This window comes from Petromyzon marinus, chromosome 30, assembly GCF_048934315.1.
Source record: "Petromyzon marinus isolate PM22_M1 ecotype Great Lakes invasive population chromosome 30, UKy_Petmar_22M1.pri1.0, whole genome shotgun sequence".
Lineage (NCBI taxonomy): Eukaryota > Metazoa > Chordata > Hyperoartia > Petromyzontiformes > Petromyzontidae > Petromyzon > Petromyzon marinus.
This window is the reverse complement of record NC_133696.1, coordinates 3,035,264-3,054,742: the sequence shown is the minus strand read 5'-3', so window position 1 is coordinate 3,054,742 and position 19,479 is coordinate 3,035,264. Positions and strand designations below refer to the sequence as shown.

The 19,479-nt window shown below is 48.7% G+C and overlaps 1 protein-coding gene across 6 annotated transcripts; it reads right to left on the bottom strand.

Moving 5' to 3' along the window:
- Positions 1-424: 424 nt before the first annotated feature.
- LOC116947461 (beta-1 adrenergic receptor) lies at positions 425-19,235 on the bottom strand. 6 transcript variants are annotated; one of them, XM_076070617.1, is made up of 3 exons: positions 17,020-19,235; positions 4,468-10,244; positions 425-2,409 (listed from the first exon to the last, which is right to left on the bottom strand). In XM_076070617.1, exon 1 carries the CDS (start codon positions 18,684-18,686, stop codon positions 17,118-17,120), a length of 1,569 nt encoding a protein of 522 aa, XP_075926732.1. In that variant the 5' UTR covers positions 18,687-19,235; the 3' UTR covers positions 425-2,409; positions 4,468-10,244; positions 17,020-17,117. The 6 variants fall into 6 exon arrangements, with proteins under 6 accessions (XP_075926732.1, XP_075926734.1, XP_075926731.1 ...); XM_076070619.1 differs by having other exon boundaries at positions 425-1,923; XM_076070616.1 differs by having other exon boundaries at positions 425-4,682; positions 6,506-10,244.
- Positions 19,236-19,479: the final 244 nt, after the last annotated feature.

Genomic DNA, 19,479 nt, shown 5'->3' with positions numbered 1-19,479 from the left:
AGAACACCCAGCTGCCTTGAAAAACATTAATCTCACTTCTTTTTTTAATAGGGAGTCAACAGGCTGCTCATTTTAATGCCTAGGAAATTACCGTATTGTATCCACGTGTCCGTCAATCAACAGGCAGCGCATAATTCCATTAAAAATACCCCCAAAAATCGCTCTGAAATGTATCCCACAGCTTACCCCAGGCAATGCCGAGACCCGTGACGTTTTAGTTTTTAACAAGATTGGATATGAAATGTATACTTTAAAAAAAATGAAATGTTTTAATTGAAAACTGAATGCACTCTCATGTTGTCGTGTGAGTGTGATTGGCATGCGAGCCAAACGTCTGTTGCTGTGTGTATGTCTGCGTATTTCAGTGACCAGGATTCTGTGTACAGTCATACATCCAAACAAAACAGAGGCTCCCTTGATGGGGTGGCTTGCCAGCTTGTTTTATTTACCCTGGGGTTATTTTTCCTTTTCACATAAAAGAGTCACTCTGTGAAATTGCACCCCGACATAGATGGAAATCAGACTTTGAGAGCGCTCGTCTATATGTATTCGGTATTATACATTGCGAAAAACATGTACAGCCCTTTCTCAATTCACTGCTGAATGAGGGCCTCTTCACACCGTGCAGATCGTGGGGGAGGAGTGAAAGTGGGGGGGATTGACCATACGTCACCGCGTTGGTCAGTACACGACAGCACAGAAGTCTGGTCCACAATATATTTTGCTGCACAGCCCTTTGCATCCCCACCACGTATCCGCGCAAGCCTCTAACACCTGTTATGCACGATGGTCGTCTATCCAAGCACCGTCCAGACTCAACTCGGCCGCAGCTTCTGAGATCTGACAGGATCAGGCGCACTGCTACTCAGATCTTGGTAGTGGGGGGAAGTCCCCTGCAGCTCCTTGAAACACACAGTGATGGGAATTATTTATTTCCGAGGGATTATTGTAATAGGAGCAACTGTTGGATGGACGTCTTTTGGAACATTCGTAATGTGGGAAAATCGCCCCGTAAAAAAAAAAATACGTGCGGTCACTTGCGCTCTTGACATGGTTGCGTTCCATCCCCCGTGTAATTAGACCAGTAAATAAACTGCATCGTTGTTATTGCAGTATTTGTTTTGAGATAATTTGAAACCGTGTGTTTGTCTTTTTGTTTTCCGCAACCATGGAGGGCACCAGGGGGACTCAAACGCGTGCTTCGGCAACGCCTTTTGGCAACGTTTTTTTTTGCTGAAGAGACATCGCATCTCAATTAAGACGCCATCTGCCTCTTATACGTTTAATGCTGTGAATTAATGAATGAGCTCGTTTTATATGAATCCCGCGACTCATCAGAGACGCGCTCTGACATCAATGACGCATCGACACACACCACAAATAGCGATGACGAAGAAGCTGAGCACGGTTGATATCATTCGTCGCCCGGAGCACGCTACAACAACTCGCGTCAACGTAAAAAAAAAAGAGTGCGACACTTGAGGAGTCCATGGCGAATCGCCGGCGAGCAGAAGCACACGATTGTGCAGCAGTAAAAGTGCAGCAGTAAAAGTGCAGCAGTAAAAGTGCAGCAGTAAAAGTGCAGCAGACGCACGCAGCACAATCCAACATGTGCGAAAGTTTCCATTCCGCGTCCCTCCGCGCGCATTTTGCGTTGCCCCTCGCGCCGTCAAAGGAACCCGACAGGACCCACTTGCGCGGCACACAAGTGCGGAGCAGCAATGCGCAAAGAAGAAGACGAAGACGAAGACGAAGAAGAAGACGAAGAAGAAGACGAAGAAGAAGACGAAGAAGAAGACGAAGAAGAAGACGAATAATTGCTTGCCCTTGTTGCGTCATTGAGCTCGTCCGGTGAAAGGCAAAGACCCCCGCCCGACCCGCCATGGTTGTTGTGGCCGTGATTGTGGTCGAGATTCCTCCTTGCTGTGTGTGTGTGGGGGGGGGGGGGGGGGTCACAGGAGAACGCTGCCGTGTGGAGTTTTGCCCTCTTTGAATGCAGCGCACGACAATTGGGATCCGTAGCGCGTGCAATTGCAACGTCATTTACAATGCGCGTAAGTTGTAATGCAGTGAATTACGCTGAGAAAGGGGAACACGTGGATTAGAGGACATACACGGGTTGAAAACAATAATTAAAACTGCTAAAAAAAGTTAGTGGGGCTTAGGCAGGAAGTGTTATGGCTAGAATGAATGATGGCCTGGAATAAGAATCAGAATCTTTATTTATGCTGCAGAGATCCGATGAGCAAATGAAGCTCTTTTTCACAGATGTCCAGAATAATGCCAAAATGGTGGTGGAGTGGATTTTTCTCCGGGTCCTCCGGTTTTCCCTTTCGTGGATTTGGCTGCTATACATTTCCACGTGATAAAAAGCACTTCGTTGAGCTGTCATTTGTGGCCCGGTCGCTTCTGAAAAAGAGCAAAATAGATCAATGGGCCAAAGCTGGTAAATAAATAAAAACTCTTTAGTTTAATTAGGTTGCATACATTTGAGATGTAATATCAAAGAAAAGTGGGTAATGATGGGGCTGAGGGGGGGGTCGTCTGCACCCGCATACATAATGGCCAGCAGGTGTACGGATAGTTGATGGGTGGATTGCATCATTGGGAATTAACCGAGGGTGGTGGAACTGCTTGGGAATATAATCAGCGTGGTCGAGAGGGCTTCTGATGCTGAGGCTGTATATGAGAGTGGTTGAAGTAAAGAATATATGTAGTCGTCTGACCAGCTTTGAAGAGTAGGCCAAATTGCCTCTCGAAAACTCCCATCGGTGGCATGAGCAAATTATTTCAGGGCTGTACCTTAACCTAAACAGCGAATCATGAAAATAATGAACGGTGTATCCCCCTGGATGTGTCGTGGCAATTAACCCTAGTTTCGAAGCCTCATTTATTGGTGAAACATCCACGTTGCCATGATGTTGAATTCATCTACAAAGTGGTACTGGTTTTACTTACCCGAGAAGGACAATAGGCAAAGTCAACACATGACCGAACTTTGAACTCTCAATCTTCCACGTGTGAACCTCGCACTCTGTCACTATTCCAAACGGGCAGTCGAAACATTTCAAAATCCTTTGTGAATCCACTGCTGGATGAAGGCCTCCTCACATTGCATTAGTCGTGGTAGTTGTCGGTGGATGGTGGAGGTCAGTCCATTATGTACAGTTGCATGCATGTGCATACATGTTATGAATGTAAATACGCTTAATCGTTCACTCTCCCATATGTAGACTGAGGACAACTTGGAAAATTTGTGGAAATTATTTAAAATTATTTTCCTAAATAAACACGTACATATATTTTTTTGTTTAAACAGATGAACGGAAGCAAACACCCTTGACAAATCTCGTTCCGCGCCTAATGTGTAACATATCGCAATACATCGTATACATGGTCACACTTAAATCCTCAGTGGGTGTTGTTTTTTTCTTCATAACATAAGGTTGTGTGCATTCAAGCGGTAACAGCAGCAAGATTACATGCAGCAGAGATCTGGCAGAGGCGGTATAACAGCTGCGGCAGGCCGAAAGTCGTCAGCACATCGTAAACGGGTGCGTAATGCCACCACTGGACTTACACGGCATGGTGGTGGTGGGGGGGATAGCAAAGGTTTGCGTGGGAAAGAAACATTAGATAAATGAAATGTCAAGGGTGATGGATGTTGCCGTGGTCTAATGATCAAACGTGTAAATGACGAGGACACCTCATCATAACGGAATCCCATTGCAGGGCACCCCACGTAATCGGTTGCCCAGAGGCGAGCTGTGCCGGAGTGAGCATTGGGGGCTATATTGTGCTGATGAGTCCTAATAAGAAGAAACCAGGTCGTCAATCTCTGCATCGCTGCTGCCTATCTAGCCGGTCACATTTGCTCAAATTTCCACGTGACGAGCCACTTCGTCGAGCGATCGATCATTGGTGGCCAGGTCGCTTCTGGTAACATCAAACATAGTTTCGTTTCGGTTTTATTGTTTGCGTGTTTTGTTCACCTTTCCCATACTTTGTACTACTGTCGTGTTTTGCATCGTTTGTTGTACATTTCTGACCGGCCCCTACTGATTAATCGTGACCTAAGACAGGAAGACCGCGATGCACTTGTTCAGGATGGTTGTTGCATGATGCTCAGAAGCCGTGCGGTTTGTAAACACGCGCGTGCGTTGCTTGTACGCCTGTGTGTGTTGTTTGTACACACGTGTGTGTTGTTTGTAACCGTGTGTGTGTGTTGTTTGTACACGTGTGTGTTGTTTGTAACCGTGTGTGTGTGTTGTTTGTACACACGTGTGTGTGTTGTTGTTTGTACACACGTGTGTTGTTGTTTGTACACGCGTGTGTGTGTTGTTTGAAACCAGTGGTATGACGGTCAGCGCACTGGACTTGCAATCCAGAGGTCTCTGGTGCGATCTCCCAGCGCAGTGGTCGACGGGCAGGTCGCGTATGGCGCGGTAAAGCGTGGACACCCCCTACCTCTAGCCAAGACATCCGGCCAGCGTAGAAGAGTAGACCAAACGTCGCTCTGGATGAGCGCTCTAGAACTCCGAGTGGAGGCCCTTCTTCCAGCAGTGGCGTGAGCAAAAGAGCGCAGAGCTGCACCTTGGCATTTGTATGTTGAACTTCTTTCGCACCGGACGTAGCCACACCGTGCGAAATCGAAGTGTCAAAGGAGAGTCTTGATGATGTCCCTGAGAACAGAAATACAGCGATACTTGGCCGTATCGCTGCCTACACCACCCCCAAGGCGTGCCACGGTGGCCTTAATAGAAGCTCACTAACAAGGGCCGTGTAAACTTCGTATAAAGACAAATAATGTACAGGAGTGGGTTGCTCTGTGTGTGTGCGGTAGTGCAGTGGTTAGCGCGCTGCACTACAAACCCGGCCACCCGGGTTCGATTCCCGCTCACGGCCAACACCAGTGACGATTATCTGAACCGGTCCTGGGCCTCCCCGAGGTCGACTCAGCCTTAAAAATGACTCGCTAGTGCGGTGTGTAAACATCGCCGCTAGGGAGACAAAGGCGGCCGGGCGTGGTGTTGGCCAACCACCCACCCACCCCCTCGTGTGCCGTGCCGGCCTTCATAAGTGCACGCTAGTAGCGCTGTTACAGGCTATACGGGGGATCTTTATCTTTGTCTTGTGCGCGCGCGTAAAACTGCACCTCGTAAAAGTCCTTTACAATTCTAGTAACATCATTGCAATGGATATCGCTGTACACGAGGCAAGTGAGGGATGGAGCACAACAGGTGCCAACCACCCATCCCCCCCTCGCCACCGAATGCTGGATATAGCCTCTCGCTGTGCAAACAGCGCAATGGAAAGTTATAAGATACGGACGGCGTCGACTCACGAGAGAGAGGGGGGGGGGGCGAGATGGAGGGAGCGCGCACCTGAGGTGTGTGGCTCACGAACACGCTCAGAGCACACCTGCGGAGGGTTCACGCTGCGTCACGGCGTGGCCGGCATGCTCCGACATCTCGGCGCTCTTTCGTCAGAGGCGGGTCGAGACATTTGTCAAGGGCGGTGGGGGGGCGTCTATGTCCCAGAATAACACTTTTTTTTACAGGGGACCGATATGAATCATTTACAACAACAACATCCAATCAATAAAATACAGATTTAGGGGGTCTCGAAGAGGGGGGGGTGCCCTCCCCCCGTCCCTCGGGACCTGCCACTGCTCTTTGTGTATTGTGTTGCAATCCCGAAGCGTGACCTTTTAAGGGGCGTATCCAGAGACTCGGGGGATGGACGGCACCACATAATCAATGTCAAACAATCTTTAAACAAATCTTAATGATAAGCAGATTGAGTAAAAATGCGATCGATTTGTTTTAAAACCAGGTAAGGCCTAGTGAGCTATATCGCATTCACAAATGATAACTCAACCGAGTGGGTTATCACGTGGAGATGTATAGCAGCCAAATACTCTATTACGCATGATGTTGATTCTAAATGTGGAGAGAGAGAGAGAGAGAAAAAACCCGAAGAAAAAAAGTATCTGCGCGAGTCTATTTGTTCTTTGTGTCTATCGGTCTGTATGCATGTATGAATGTTGAACTTCTAGAGCGCCGTACATAGCCAACAGTGCTAATCGGAGGTGCGGTCTCTATGCATACTGAATTTCCATGCTCCCTGTAATTGAATCTTCATCGTCTCTGCTCAACACGTGCTCAAACCATCTCCGTCGGGCGCCATGGTGGCAACATGCTATCTTCCTCTCTTGGTATGCAGGAGGTCGTGGGCTCGATCCCGACCCTGACACCTGGTGTATATTTGGAGCTTGCATGTCTCCAATGGTCGTGCGGATTTTTCTCTGGGTCCTCCGGTTTTTCCCTCCACATTTAGAATCAACAACACGCGTTTAGAGTACTTGGCTGCTATAAATTCCCACGTGATCAGCCACTTCGTTGAGCCATCATCTGTGGCCAGGTCGCTTCTGAAAAAGAGCTATATAGCTCAGTGGGCTTTACCTGGTAAAACAACAAAACATAGTTTACAGTTTAAGTCTCACCTTCCATGCCTTCTTGAAAAGATTAAGCTCTGATAACTGAATAACGCCTCCTCTCCCTTGAGCGACATTCCCAACATCCACCTCGGTAAGATCACCTCTGTTCCTTCGTGTGTTCTTCTTCAGTCTCTCTTTCCTTAGTGCCCATGTCTCTGCACACAATAACAGCACCGATCGTATCACTGCCCCATACATTTCTCCCCGTCAGACTGGCATCTTTCTCTCGCATACAGTTGCCACGGCTGTGGTCGGACGTGAACATTACCCGCGTTGCATCCGTTCTGAGAGAGTGCACGGTATTATGAAACTGAAGCGAATGTGGACGCAATATGTATGTCTGGGGATGACGGTTTGATACGACCGCAAGCTGAACCAAAGAACAGCACCAAAAGCACCGCAGATAGAGCTCTCCCGTAAAACCCCCAAATATATATTTTTTACGATGAAGAGAAACACTCCACATTTAGAGAGAGCGAAAGAATACACACAAACATGTGGACTTGGGCAGGACACATCGCAAAAAAATATATACCTAATAGTCATACTAACAGAGGCAATAGCAGGCAGAGACGACAGTATGGACGTAGGCTTCACCAAGGCGAGTGAAGAAACGATGGCACAACAGCCGCTGCCATTCCGCGAGGGCTTGCGGTCAGTGGCGCAAAGCAGACGAGAGGGAGGGCCTTTATCCAGCAGTGCATTGAGCCTCGCTGATGTTTATCACTCCCGATTCAACAAAACACCATCGCCGCGTGCGTTGAGCGCGATACAACCCCCACCCCGCGGTCAATGCGTGTGTCTGTGCGCCGTTGGGACTTTGGCAATGCGCGTCTCGTGACAAAACAAAAGGCGACTGTGCATGGCCCCATGTTGTTTTAGTTTGAATTGTTATCGCATTACATTTGGGGCATGCTACGCGAGTTAAATGGCAGCTGGACTCAATCAACGATTTTATTTAACAGAAGAGGAATGTAAAAAGAAGCAAAGCCACTTACGAGTTCTTGGGAAATAAAACAATAATAATAATAACTCACGAGACCGTGTTTTTTTGTTTGTTTTCAATGTTCATCCTCATATAGAAAACATTTATTGCACATCTTCATCCATACATGCTGCCCGCACGCCCCGTCACAGGCCAATATTTCGCGTGACACAACGCACGTTTTCGAATTCCGCCTCCCCGTCAATTTAAATGTGGAACATTCCACGTCAAACATCGTCTCCCCCCCCCCCTCCGCATTACGCGCACTAAGTAGCACTGCGCCAGTCGTGTGGAGGTGGTGGGGGTGTCATCCAACCATTTCTTTGACGCATCAATCCTCAAGGTAAACGTGTGCCTCCTCGACAGCATGCGCAACAACGAAATTCTACTCCGCGCACTTACGCACGAAACCCCGTAAAAAGCGACCTATATTTAACCGCATGCGATGGTGGGAGACGTGGGGAGGGGGGGGGTGTGTGCATACGGCGCTTCGTGGTATGGGCAGTATGCAGCCGGCCTTTCAATCGCACGCGAGCCATCGGCCGCCTTTAAATTATTTTGGAATGTTGCGCGTAGCGCGTGCAAAGGGACCGTCGGCGATTCGAATCGCACGCCGCTTCTCTCCAGCAGGGGGTCATAGTCATCATCATCATCATAATAATAATAAGTGCCTTGGGATTAAGACATTGGCTTGTTGAAAACTCGAAACATTTGATCGACAACTGTACAAAAAAACTAATATTTACAACGACAAACAAACCCACGGATCACGAAATAAACAAGATTCGCGTTCACATTCGAAGAATACTGTCCCATCGCAACGCAGCCCAATCAACCAACGCATTCACTCGATCGACGTGGGAACCCAGAAATTTCGATTTAAAGCTTTCGTGACTGCAGGGATTCATATTCTTGGTTCTTTCGGTAAAGTCGCGTAAAAGGGAAATAATAAAATGATAAAAATAAAACATAATAAAAGAATTTTATTGTACGTGACTTTACCGAAAGAACCTTGAATAGGAACCCAGAAATTGTGTAAATCCCTTTCTCATAAATCCTCTCCCAGCACGTTGTAACTCAATATATGGGATCGCGAAACCACGTTTGCGGCTTTGAAACGTCAGTGGCAGCAGTGCACGTAGACTCGGTATCGCTGCGGCCAATCAGCTGTGAGTCACCCTTGCATTGTCCCTGCGGGTCGTGAAGAATGAAGCGTGGCAACACTTGGGTGCGATGTGCTCACGTCTTAAACGGACTGTCTGTGCTGTACTAGATTAACTTTTATATATAGAGAGAGATAAAATGTAACAATATTTTCACAAACTAGACGGTGAGTTATTTTGAATTCTATAAAATACATATTAGGCTCTGGCTCTGTGTATTATCTGCAATTTGCTGCCAACAACCGTAATTCATGCCCAGCAAGAGAGTGAAACGAATTTCCATTCATTTTGTCAATGCTTGCCGCGTGAAGGCCCTTCCTATTCTGCGTCACCCATGGGAGTCGCTCAACCATACTTCCCCACGCTGAGGTAGTGTTAGTTGGTGAAGTAAGCGGGAGGTTCCAAGGATCGGTGCAGATATAACCCACCAACGATTGTTAGCCGTGGGTTGAGATTCGAAATCGGGCAGCTGGGTTCACTGTGTGGAATGCCACCACTCCAACGAGAGAGTACACACAATCAGCTAAAAATCTGGTGACACAGTTGTGGCAGGGAGTGGTGGCGTAAGTGGTTATCGTACTGCATACGAAACCCAGCGATCAGGCTTCAACTCGCACTCACGTCAGTGGCGAGCGATACCTGAACCCGTCCTGGTTTTGCTCTCCAATTGATCAACCCGCACTGACAAGTTTGGTGAAGTATGGCTGAACGATCCCCATGACGAGGGTTGCCACCTGTCCTGCTTTTTCCAGGATTGTGCTCTTTTTGAGGGAGCTATCCTGTTGAGTTTGTAAGTTTTCCCGCATCATTCAAAATGAAAAGTCCCGGTTTTTGTCAGTTGACGTGTCGTTCCTCTCTCTACTGGTATTGTGAGATATTCACCTTATCACGACATGGCTCTTTTGTGCCTGAGACGTGGCAACCCTACCAATGACCGACACGGAATGAGGAGGCCTTCATCTAGCAGCGGATTGACAAAGGGCTGAACATAAGCACAGTCCTGTATAACGCATGAAATCGCAGACACACACACCCGCGGCTCCTGCGGATGCCATTAAAACTCACATCCTTACTCGTTCTCCTACAGAGAGGCCTGAAACCAGATCTCCAGGCTGACCACAAGCAAATGAAAAGATGCCAATCCTGCAAAAAAATAAAAAGTGGTGGCGCGCTCTCAAGGGCTGTTTAGGGGCACACGAAGAGACTTACCGCCTCTTATCGGAGCAACGCGTTCACTCCGGGAATTGGACATGGAGGTAGGGGGGGGTGTTGCCAAGGCTTTGCCAACCCCATCAAAGGGACATCGCGTCCCACGGTAGAACAGGAGACAGGGCCACCCCCCCCCCCCACACACACACACAAGGGCCTGGGCAATGCGAGGAAAGAATTTCTGATGAACGGCGTAGAGGTGCGAGCCCAAAATTGGGACGAGAAATTGTCGCGCGACCGCGTGGTTTTAAACTCGTCGCGGGCGCGTCACGAGTGCGAGGGGTCGCCAGATCTCGCCTCAGCTGCCCCATTCCGCCACGGCCGGGGGAAGGGTTGGGTGACGATTGGCTATGCAGAGCAGACGGCACCGGGTCCGCAGGACTCGACCCTGTGAAGCGTGACCTTGTTTGAGCGGGGCGCACAATAACTCAGTGGGGTGCACGACAGAGTCAATGTTAAACTTTGAACAAATGATAAACGCAACAAACGGTACGAGTGTATGATGAGTATCGGTTGATCTGTATGATTTGGTCTTGGCTACTGCACATTGTGATCTAGCTCATATAAGTTGTTTAATTTATTCTGTACGGATTTGTTTTCACGAACACATACTCTCTCCCACTACCGATGTGTAGTTGAATAGATTCGATACCAAATATGCGAATGTATATTATATATATCTTTAGGTGAACTAAAAAGTCAATGCGATATTCAGAATTGCTATACCGATTTCGAGTTCGTAATGTATGCCACAACATTGGTTACCATCATGGGTTTTGTTTTTGTAAATTACATTTTCTAACAATACATCATCGTGATACGGGAATAAGTTCGGCAAGTAGCTAATTTCAAGTTTAAGAGCCCAAGATATTTCACGACAGAACGTAGCTTAACAAATGCGCCACACGGGGGTCAAGAGGGCTTGTGTTATTCACCTGATATATATGTACAGTATAACACCTCGCCGAGGTAGTCACAGCCCTCAGGTACAGTCGCAACTCGCACAGCATCGCCGACGTTTACACTGACATTGCTCAGCGATTTAGCTGTCATACAATAACAACTATTATAATCATAGTAAATTACAGCCGTTTGCCAACCCACTGCCAGAAAAAGGCCTCTTCCCATGCTGTTGCTGGTCAGCGTGGTTATTTGACCATAATTCACCACGCTGGTCTGTGCAGGTTGGCAAAGAGGCGGAGAGTCCAGGACTCATTTGGATATCACTTGCCGCTGGGATTCGAACTCGGGTCAACAGGTGGGTAGGTTCGTGCCAAACACTGCACCGCCACATCTGAAATTAAGCAAGACCCAGGCGGTCCCTCCGTATCCACGCGCATGAGACTAATTTGTGATGTTTGAACCGGTGCTGAACCCACCCCTCTTCGCCAACTCACACGGGAGACGAGTGGCCCCGGAATGGCTCACACAGTTGCCATAACTGACGTGGCAGGCGAAAGCCTTCATCCAGCAGTAGCCTAACAAAAGGGGTGAAAATTATTATTGAATGCATGTTTAACTTATTTCGCACCGTGCGTAGCCAACCATGCTTAATCGGAGGTACGGGAAATTATTAAAAGATATTTATAATTTTTAAAAATGTATTTTCATTAGATAGCATAATCACATTTTCCAAATACGCAAAGCGTAGACATGAAGGGTGTATATGCACAGCAGCAATTTGTTGGCGCACTACTCCAGTTAACACTTTGATCGTTGCACTTTTTTCTCCAGATCTGGGTAAAAAAATAATAATTGTTAAATGAACGCCGGCCAATGAAAACACGGCCCACGATGTCCCGGGGTTACCACGAAGCTAATTTATAAAGTGACACAGTCCTATATATATATCACAACACTTTACGATGCAGCCTTTATCTTAAAGGTGCATTAAGCAATCCCATGTGTAAATTACCAGTACATGTGAAAGTTAACCACTTGCCAAAGACTGCAGCCGATGTTGAATTACGAAGGAAAAAAAATGAACGTAGATTGTTTGTCCCTTGGGAATGGGAAAAAAAATCTAACGATTTAAAGAATACGCGAAAATAAATACCATCGTAGGTTCTCCCGTGCTTAATTAGCACAATTCCATCATCGAGTCTTTCATGCGACCGCAAGAGTCGTATTGTTCTTATCACTTTGAATTTAACAATTGACAGGCTTCACGTTTTTAGCATTTACGTGTGTTCAGCAGCAACCAATACAAACATTGAGGGGGAAAGAAATAATAACAAAAAAACAGCTTCACAGAGGATGAGGACTGGGTGTGCGTTATTAATTTTGGTCAGCAGATGTTTTATATAATGTGCTGGAGGGGTTAGGGAGGGGGGGGGCGCTATCAAATAAATATGTTCTTTTGATAAGTAGCTGGCACTTGGCGAAGTCATTGGTTTAGAAACAAAATCTGGCTTTCAGTCCAACAAGGCATGGGCTATGCTAAGGCCATTGTACTCGACTGAGCACTATTCGCCTCAATTGACGTATTTTTGAGTGAACGAGTCTCAGCATCTCTCCAAAACTCCACCGTGGAATTGTGCAGGCTGAGCGCTGCCATGGCTCTCCGGTGTGTGCGTTTGGGTCGCATCACCATCGTTGTTTGGAAATCGGAAAGAGAAATTAAACACGAATCGGAGAGCCGCACCACACAATCCCCACCCCCCCCCCCCAAAAAAAAAACCCCACTACGAAGCTGAGTTCATGAGAGTTTGTGAGAGTTGGTCCTGAGCCATCAATTCACTGCTGATTAAGGGATGGTGTTTATTAACATTGGTTAAATAACTGACTATTGATTAATCCATCTCTGTGTGGTTCTCGAAGCGTTCCCCCATGTGGAATTAGACCTTTCAAGGTTCTAAAAGCCAAGGACCCTGCCACCATGGATTGCATATTTATATTCCACAGTATAGTCCAAAAAAATCAAGCCTACAAGGGGTTACTGCTCATTTCCATTGGCAGCCCTGAGTGGGCAGCGGAAATTCCACATTCCCATGGTGGGGGACAATCCCTCCAATAGGGTGGTGACTTGTTGACCTGCCGCAAATTGCCACGGATTTAATTCAACAATTGCAGGGAGCATGGGCTGAGTTCACCGCCAACTTACATTTCAAAACCGCACAGCCCTTTCGTTTAAGAGTCGAGTTCTGTGAATGTCTGTTTATACGCGTGCTGTATAAATTCTGCTATGTTACTTGTACGTGTCCATCCCTTGTGTGTCCATCCACTGCTGCTTTGAGAGTTATTTCACCATAATTCATCGTGCCAGTCAGTGCAGATTTGTTTAAGGCTGGGGATACATAAACAGGGCATATAAGTAGAGTACAATGGATTTTGCTGCGCTTCCCTCTGCCACCCAACATGTATCTCTCCACTATTTTAATTACCTGTTGCATAATTATCTTGCTAGATTAATACAAATAAAATATTCTATACTCAATCCGCAGATGCATGAAGGCTTCCCCTATGCCATGCCGGTCAGGTTTTTTTTCCTTTAACCATACTTCACCAGGCTGGTTGGTGAAGCGGGCAGAGAGGGCAGGACCGGTTCTGACATCACTTTGCCTGCCACTGATGCTAGCCGTGGCCTGGAATCAAGCTCATGTTCACAAATTTGTCTCTTTGCCAACGGCATTCCCTTTTGTGTTTCAGCTTCACTGCCAACCCAGAAGCTCCGTGTCACGCAGGTGACCACAACCGGAAATCGCGATGTCATTAACTCCACAGCCCCAAGGCGGCGGCGGCGGAGGCGGGAGGCTGGCTTCACATCGGCCCAATTCTCTGCGTCAATCGAACTTCCGCGCTGACACGCGGTCAAGGCTTCGCGGGCGCCGCATGAGTCCATTGTTTATTCGGCACGAGCTGATGGATGGGCTGTGGGATGGGTTCCCTGAGGCCTTACGTTGCTGTCATCAGAGAGGACTGCGCGAACTGGATGGCCACGCCTGTGATCAGATTGTTGGTTTAAAAAAAAAGTTGACTTTAAAGTTGACCCCCCCCCCCCAAAGACGTCACTGGCACCTTTAAATTTTAAACGCAGCCGTCAGCCCGATCATGCAATGTGATCGAGATATTCACACGTGTTTTTGTTTACTGAACCTCGTAGGTAGATATACAAGAATGTGTGCACTGTGTGTATTTATACATTATCACTTACATTAGCTTTCTGTTTGTGTCTGTGTGTATATAGAAAACAGTTTGCAAAGGTTCTCTGCCTGATTGCTCAAAGGAATACTGTAATACTGCATTTAATCCATCAGCTAAAAGGTCACTGTGTGTATCACAGTAACGTTAATTAATTCAAGGTGGCTTGAGTCTGGTTTCTACTTCACTGATTCTCATCAGCACGGGTTCGGCCTGTTGAATCAATTTCACTGAGTAACAATGTGATGAATGGCCCCGCTCGGCGATCGGATGAATTGCCACAATCGAGGGCCACGATTAGATTTAATAAACCTATTCGTGTTTGAAAACACTCTTGGTGGATATTGTCAGCCACGAGGGGCTTCACATACAACGTAATGTGAATATTGATTCCCACACGCGAGATTCAACTCGCGTCATCGCAAAGGTGAGAATCAAAATTCACTGATTCATTGCCATGTTATGCCTCTGTTATCGAGCAGCCTGAAAGAGGATTCAATCTTGGGGGCCCAACATTTGAGTTGCAATACTAAAGGAGGGTTATCGGCATAAGGCACTACCACGAGAGTGCAAGGCGTGGCGATCTATAGTAAATCCCCCATCGTCGTACCCCGTGTTACTGTAATGATCCCTCGAGGGAAAGATAATGAGAACAAAAACCACGTGGCGATATGGACGTGGCGTGCCAAAATGCTTCCTGAAACAACATTGTGGACTGTTGCATATACCGTAGATTATATATTATACACTCGCGAAGGTCCACAAGATGATCAGACGGCCAATGCGCTACAGTGTCACGCCTCTTTATCCGCAACTATTTATTCGCGGGAGCAGTAGGCCCCACGAACACCCCAATTATCCGCTTCACTATTCCATTATCTGCAATATGTTTTTTTTTGCAAATAAGTGGAGTACATTTTCGGATAATAGGATAAGCGATGTTACCCCCCCCCCCACCTGCAGGTTCACCGCGGATATTTATGGACTGATTGACAGACATTTAGGTCATTGTGCAAGATTTGAATGTTGTTGTTGTTGTTTTTAAAATAAGGGACGGGTCATTCAATGCGGATGGCATCAATCGGGTACACAATTACGGTATGATTATTTTTGCCTGCGTTTTAAGATATGGTGGCCAATTGTGTGTAACCTTCTTAGAACACTCACTGCCTTGTAAAGCTAAAAAAAAACACGACAGAACGTTTTCAATTATATAGCCTCCTCAAACCGAAATGGGAAATGATGATTTGAAGTGTCTCTGGAGCACATTGGCAACAGTAGCAACAACAACAACACACGCCATGCGCTTGTAAAATGAACAAGCATCATCGCAACTGCTGAAGCAGTTTCCCCGCTGCGGATGTCCCCACCTGATGACGGTCGCTTGTGTTGCGATCGAAACGTCGTGATCTGTTACTTTATTTTTCTACCTACCACGTGACTTTACCGAAAGAACCAAAGAGTATGGATTCCCGCAGTCACGAAAGCTTCAAATCAAGATTAACAAGCATTACTCAGCGGTTCAGGGAACCTACAGGACATCCGAGACACCGTGCGGGGCTGCTGAGGAGGTGGCGTGAGAGGAGACGTCGCGGGCAGAAGCTACGGCAAAGCCAGGGGATGAAAGGCGCACGGTAAAGAAAGACCGCAGTGGAGAGACGGGGCGAAGTGATCAACTCAAGTTGAGGAGAAGTGAAGTGAGTTGAGGTGGCATTTTTCAGGGACAGCGAAGGATGGCGATGGCAGCTGGCGCGGAAGGCTTTGATCTGCAAAGTTGGCAGTGGATCGACCACGGCTGCTGACGCTGCTGCAGAACGATGAATAACTACGTGGCTGTTTACGCATGTCAGAGTTCAACAAGATGCTCTAAACGTCTATCAAGGCACCGTGGGACACCGCGTAAAATTAGTTACCAGCGCTAATGTTACCGACGATACCGAGACCGAATATGCGTGTTCTGATTTTAATTTGCGAGTGTGACCGCACACCTCGCCGTCGGTAAGTCATGCCGCTCTTACGACGCGAGCGAAAGACGCGCGCTACGCTTCGAGTTGCGACATTCCATTGACAAGCGCTGCTTCAAGAGACACTTAAAGATAAAGGACTCAGGCATAATACAGCAACGGGGTTCGAGTCGGCCAGGCTGCACAGCGGTAGAGCATCACCCGTTCAGAAGATTGCAAATTCAAGCCCAGTTTGGGGAGGGATTGACTCAGCTCATCATCTCCAATGGGGTCGATAAAATAAGGTACCCACTTTGTGGGGTAGTCAACAGTGGTTGACCTTAGGATAGACTCCATCCCCACCACCACCACAACCATAGGAATGGGGAATTTCCACCACTGGCTCAGGGCTACAAACAGGATATGAGCACGGCCCGTGTGTTGATTTTAACAACAACAACGTCACCTTGATTGTAAACGGCTGAGAACGGTGAGATAGTTCGCGTTGCTGTGAACTCAAACGACGTGAACAATGCCATTAGGCAAAACATTCCAACCACTGAGCTGTAACACAATCGAGCGTGGATCATCATTAGAACGATTTGGCAAACGCGTTGTAAATAGAGTTGGGCATACTTGTAAAGATCTCCCATATTAATTTAGCAAAGTGACCCATTATTCATTCAAACCCGCTCGACACGACAATAATAATTGTCAATGAATTCCATCTCGTGAATATATCCGTCCCATGCATGGCAGCACCCGTTGTTGGCAAGCAAGTGACTATCTGGGTAACTGTGTAGAGGAATTGGAATCTCTCCAATGGGGCCTTTTTTAAGACAGACATACGTGGCACGACTCACGATATGGGATGAAACAGCAACAACCACACAAATAACAAAAATAACCGTACAAATAAAACATAAAAAAGTTTTTTTTTTAAATATACACATTACGAGCGTCAAACCGTCCTGAAATATATATACATAAAAATAGTCTTGAGAACACAGTTTTAGGCTTTTTTGGGGTAAACATTAAAACCCACACCCATCCCCACCCACTCACCCACTCACCACCTACCCCTAGAGGTCGGGGTTCAGGCAGCAGGCGTCCCACGCTGATTGTAGTTTATATATCCACACGCCTTTAGAGTTCACGCGGCCAGAGAGATCGCCTCATCACTGGCACGAGTGTGCGTTTCCGTTCGCGTCCAACACTCCATTGTCTCCATGCGGGGCCTCCTCTCCACCACCACCACCATCAGTGGCGGCGGTGGTGGTGGTGGCTGTGTTGGTGGCTGTGTTGTTGGTGATAGTTGGGGCCGTGGTGACCTTGGCCGTCCCTTCATCTTCACAGCTCACCCCGCAGGGCGTCGTGACGACGCACGAACCCCCACCTCCTCCCTCGTCCAGAAGAAAACCTTGCGCGGACAAAGTCTCGGGTAGCTGCGACGTTCTCTTGGAGGACGCCCATCCCGGACTGGAAACAAAACCCCCATCCGACGTCCCGCAGGAAAGGGGTCTCCTCGCAACCCGACCTCCCGAGCCGGACGATCGCGACCTCCAGAAGCAGAGCAGACGCTTCATGGCCACTCTGAGCTCGGGGCTGCGGCAGTAGATGATGGGATTGAAGGCGGAGTTGGCATAGCCCAGCCAGTTGAGCATCACGAAGAGGCCCCGCGGCACGCACGAGCAGTACACCTGCACGATGTTCACCACGAAGAACGGCAGCCAGCACAGCGTGAAGGTGCCCATGATGAGCCCCATGGTCTTGAGAGCCTTGTGGTCCTTGCGCGACAAAATCTGCGACAATTTCTTTCCCCCGCTGCTCCCCGTGGGTCTCCTGCGCTCGATGGGACTCGTGTAGCCTGGCTGGCCCGTCCCGTTGTCCATCTGATGCTGCTGCTGCTGCTGATGGTTGTTGTGCTCGTGTTGGTGGTGGTGGTGTTGGTGGTGCTGGTGGTGGTTGGACCTCACCTCGCACCTGTCTATCTTCTCCCGCTGCTTCTGAGCCTCCCTAAACACCTTGGAGTAGACGAAGATCATGACGAACATGGGCAGGTAGAAGGAGACGGCGGACGAAACGATGGCGTAGCCCGGAGTGATGTCAAACTCGCAGGTCATGCTGCCGTTGCCGCTGCCGTTGTTGGGAAGGTGCTCCTGCACGAGGACAGTGGCTTTGCGAGAAGACTCCTTCCACCAGCCCATCTGCATGGGCAGAAAGGAGATGAGCGCGGACACGACCCACACGGACACGATGATGATCCTGGCCCTCCTCTTGTTCATGAGCGTCTCGTATCGCAGGGGCCGCGTCACGGCTATGTACCTGTCCACGGCTATTGCGCACAGCGTGTGGATGCTCGCCGTGACGCACATGACGTCCAGCGCCGTCCAGAAGCCGCAGAATGTCTCGCCGAAATACCACGTCCATGTGCCGGAGACGATGAGCGTGGCGCCGAACGGCACCACGATGAGGCCCATTAGCAGGTCGGCGCAAGCCAGCGACGCGATGAAGTAGTTGGGCTGCGTGTGCAATCGACGAAACCTCGCCACGGACGCGATGATCAGGGAGTTGCCCAGGAGGATGACGAAGACCACCAGCGACATGAACACGCCGAGGCTCAGGGTCCACTCCAGGGGCACGTGCTCCGGCTGATGAAGGGTGTCGTTGCGGAGAGGCGACTCGCTCGCACCATGGCTCAAGACCGTTGGCTGTGAATGCGTAACGCTGGAATTGTACACATTCATTCTTACCCCTGGCTGGGTCTACGCGTACGACTTAGAGGCGCGAGGTACTCGAGCCTCGCTCGCGCATCTCAGTGGTAGTTGCCAAGTCTCCTCTTGCGGTAGGCGGTAGTCCGTGAGAGCTGAGCACAAAAAAAGTCGCGCTATTTATTTCAAGTCGACGCTGATGTTGCTGCTGTTGCTGCTCCGTGCTCCATGGGACATCGCTAGGAACGAGTCGCTGCTGCCCGCATGGCACCCACCGCCCATGGCTTGCCTGGGCGACACTAACCACACCATTCGCACGTACGGCGTGCGTGCCGTGCGCGCGTGCGGCTGTGAATAATATAACAATAAAAAATAACGAAATGAACAATAACGCTCAGCTAAGCTTGCTTGGCTGGCTAGCCGACCGAGAAGCCGTTGAGCGAGTCGCAGGACCCTCTGTCAACGAGCGGGACGCTCTCATGTTCACGAGACGCCCGTGCATCCAGGGAGCGCGCGACGTTGTCCCTTCCCCCTGCACCGCTCCTCCTTGCCCGGCGCACTTTGTCGAAGTGGGAGCGCGGAGCGGCTGTGCCTGACGTTAAGTGTGGTGGTGGTGTCGTGCGTGTCTCTCTCCCCCTTCTCCCCTCCCCCCCACTCCTCCACCGCCACCCCCTGCACAGCCAATCCTAGCCGGGCACAACCAGCCACACTCCGTGCCCTCCTCCGGCTATAAATACGGGCTCCATCGGAGAGCGAAAAATATTTATTCTCTGTGCATGTAGTTTTTTTTTAACGAACGCTGAGACTGAAGTTGGGAGTGGTAGGTTTG

Excerpts from the sequence above, each read along its gene's own strand:
- LOC116947461 (XM_076070620.1), bottom strand. The coding sequence starts at position 18,686 with ATGAATGTGTACAATTCCAGCGTTACGCATTCACAGCCAACGGTCTTG.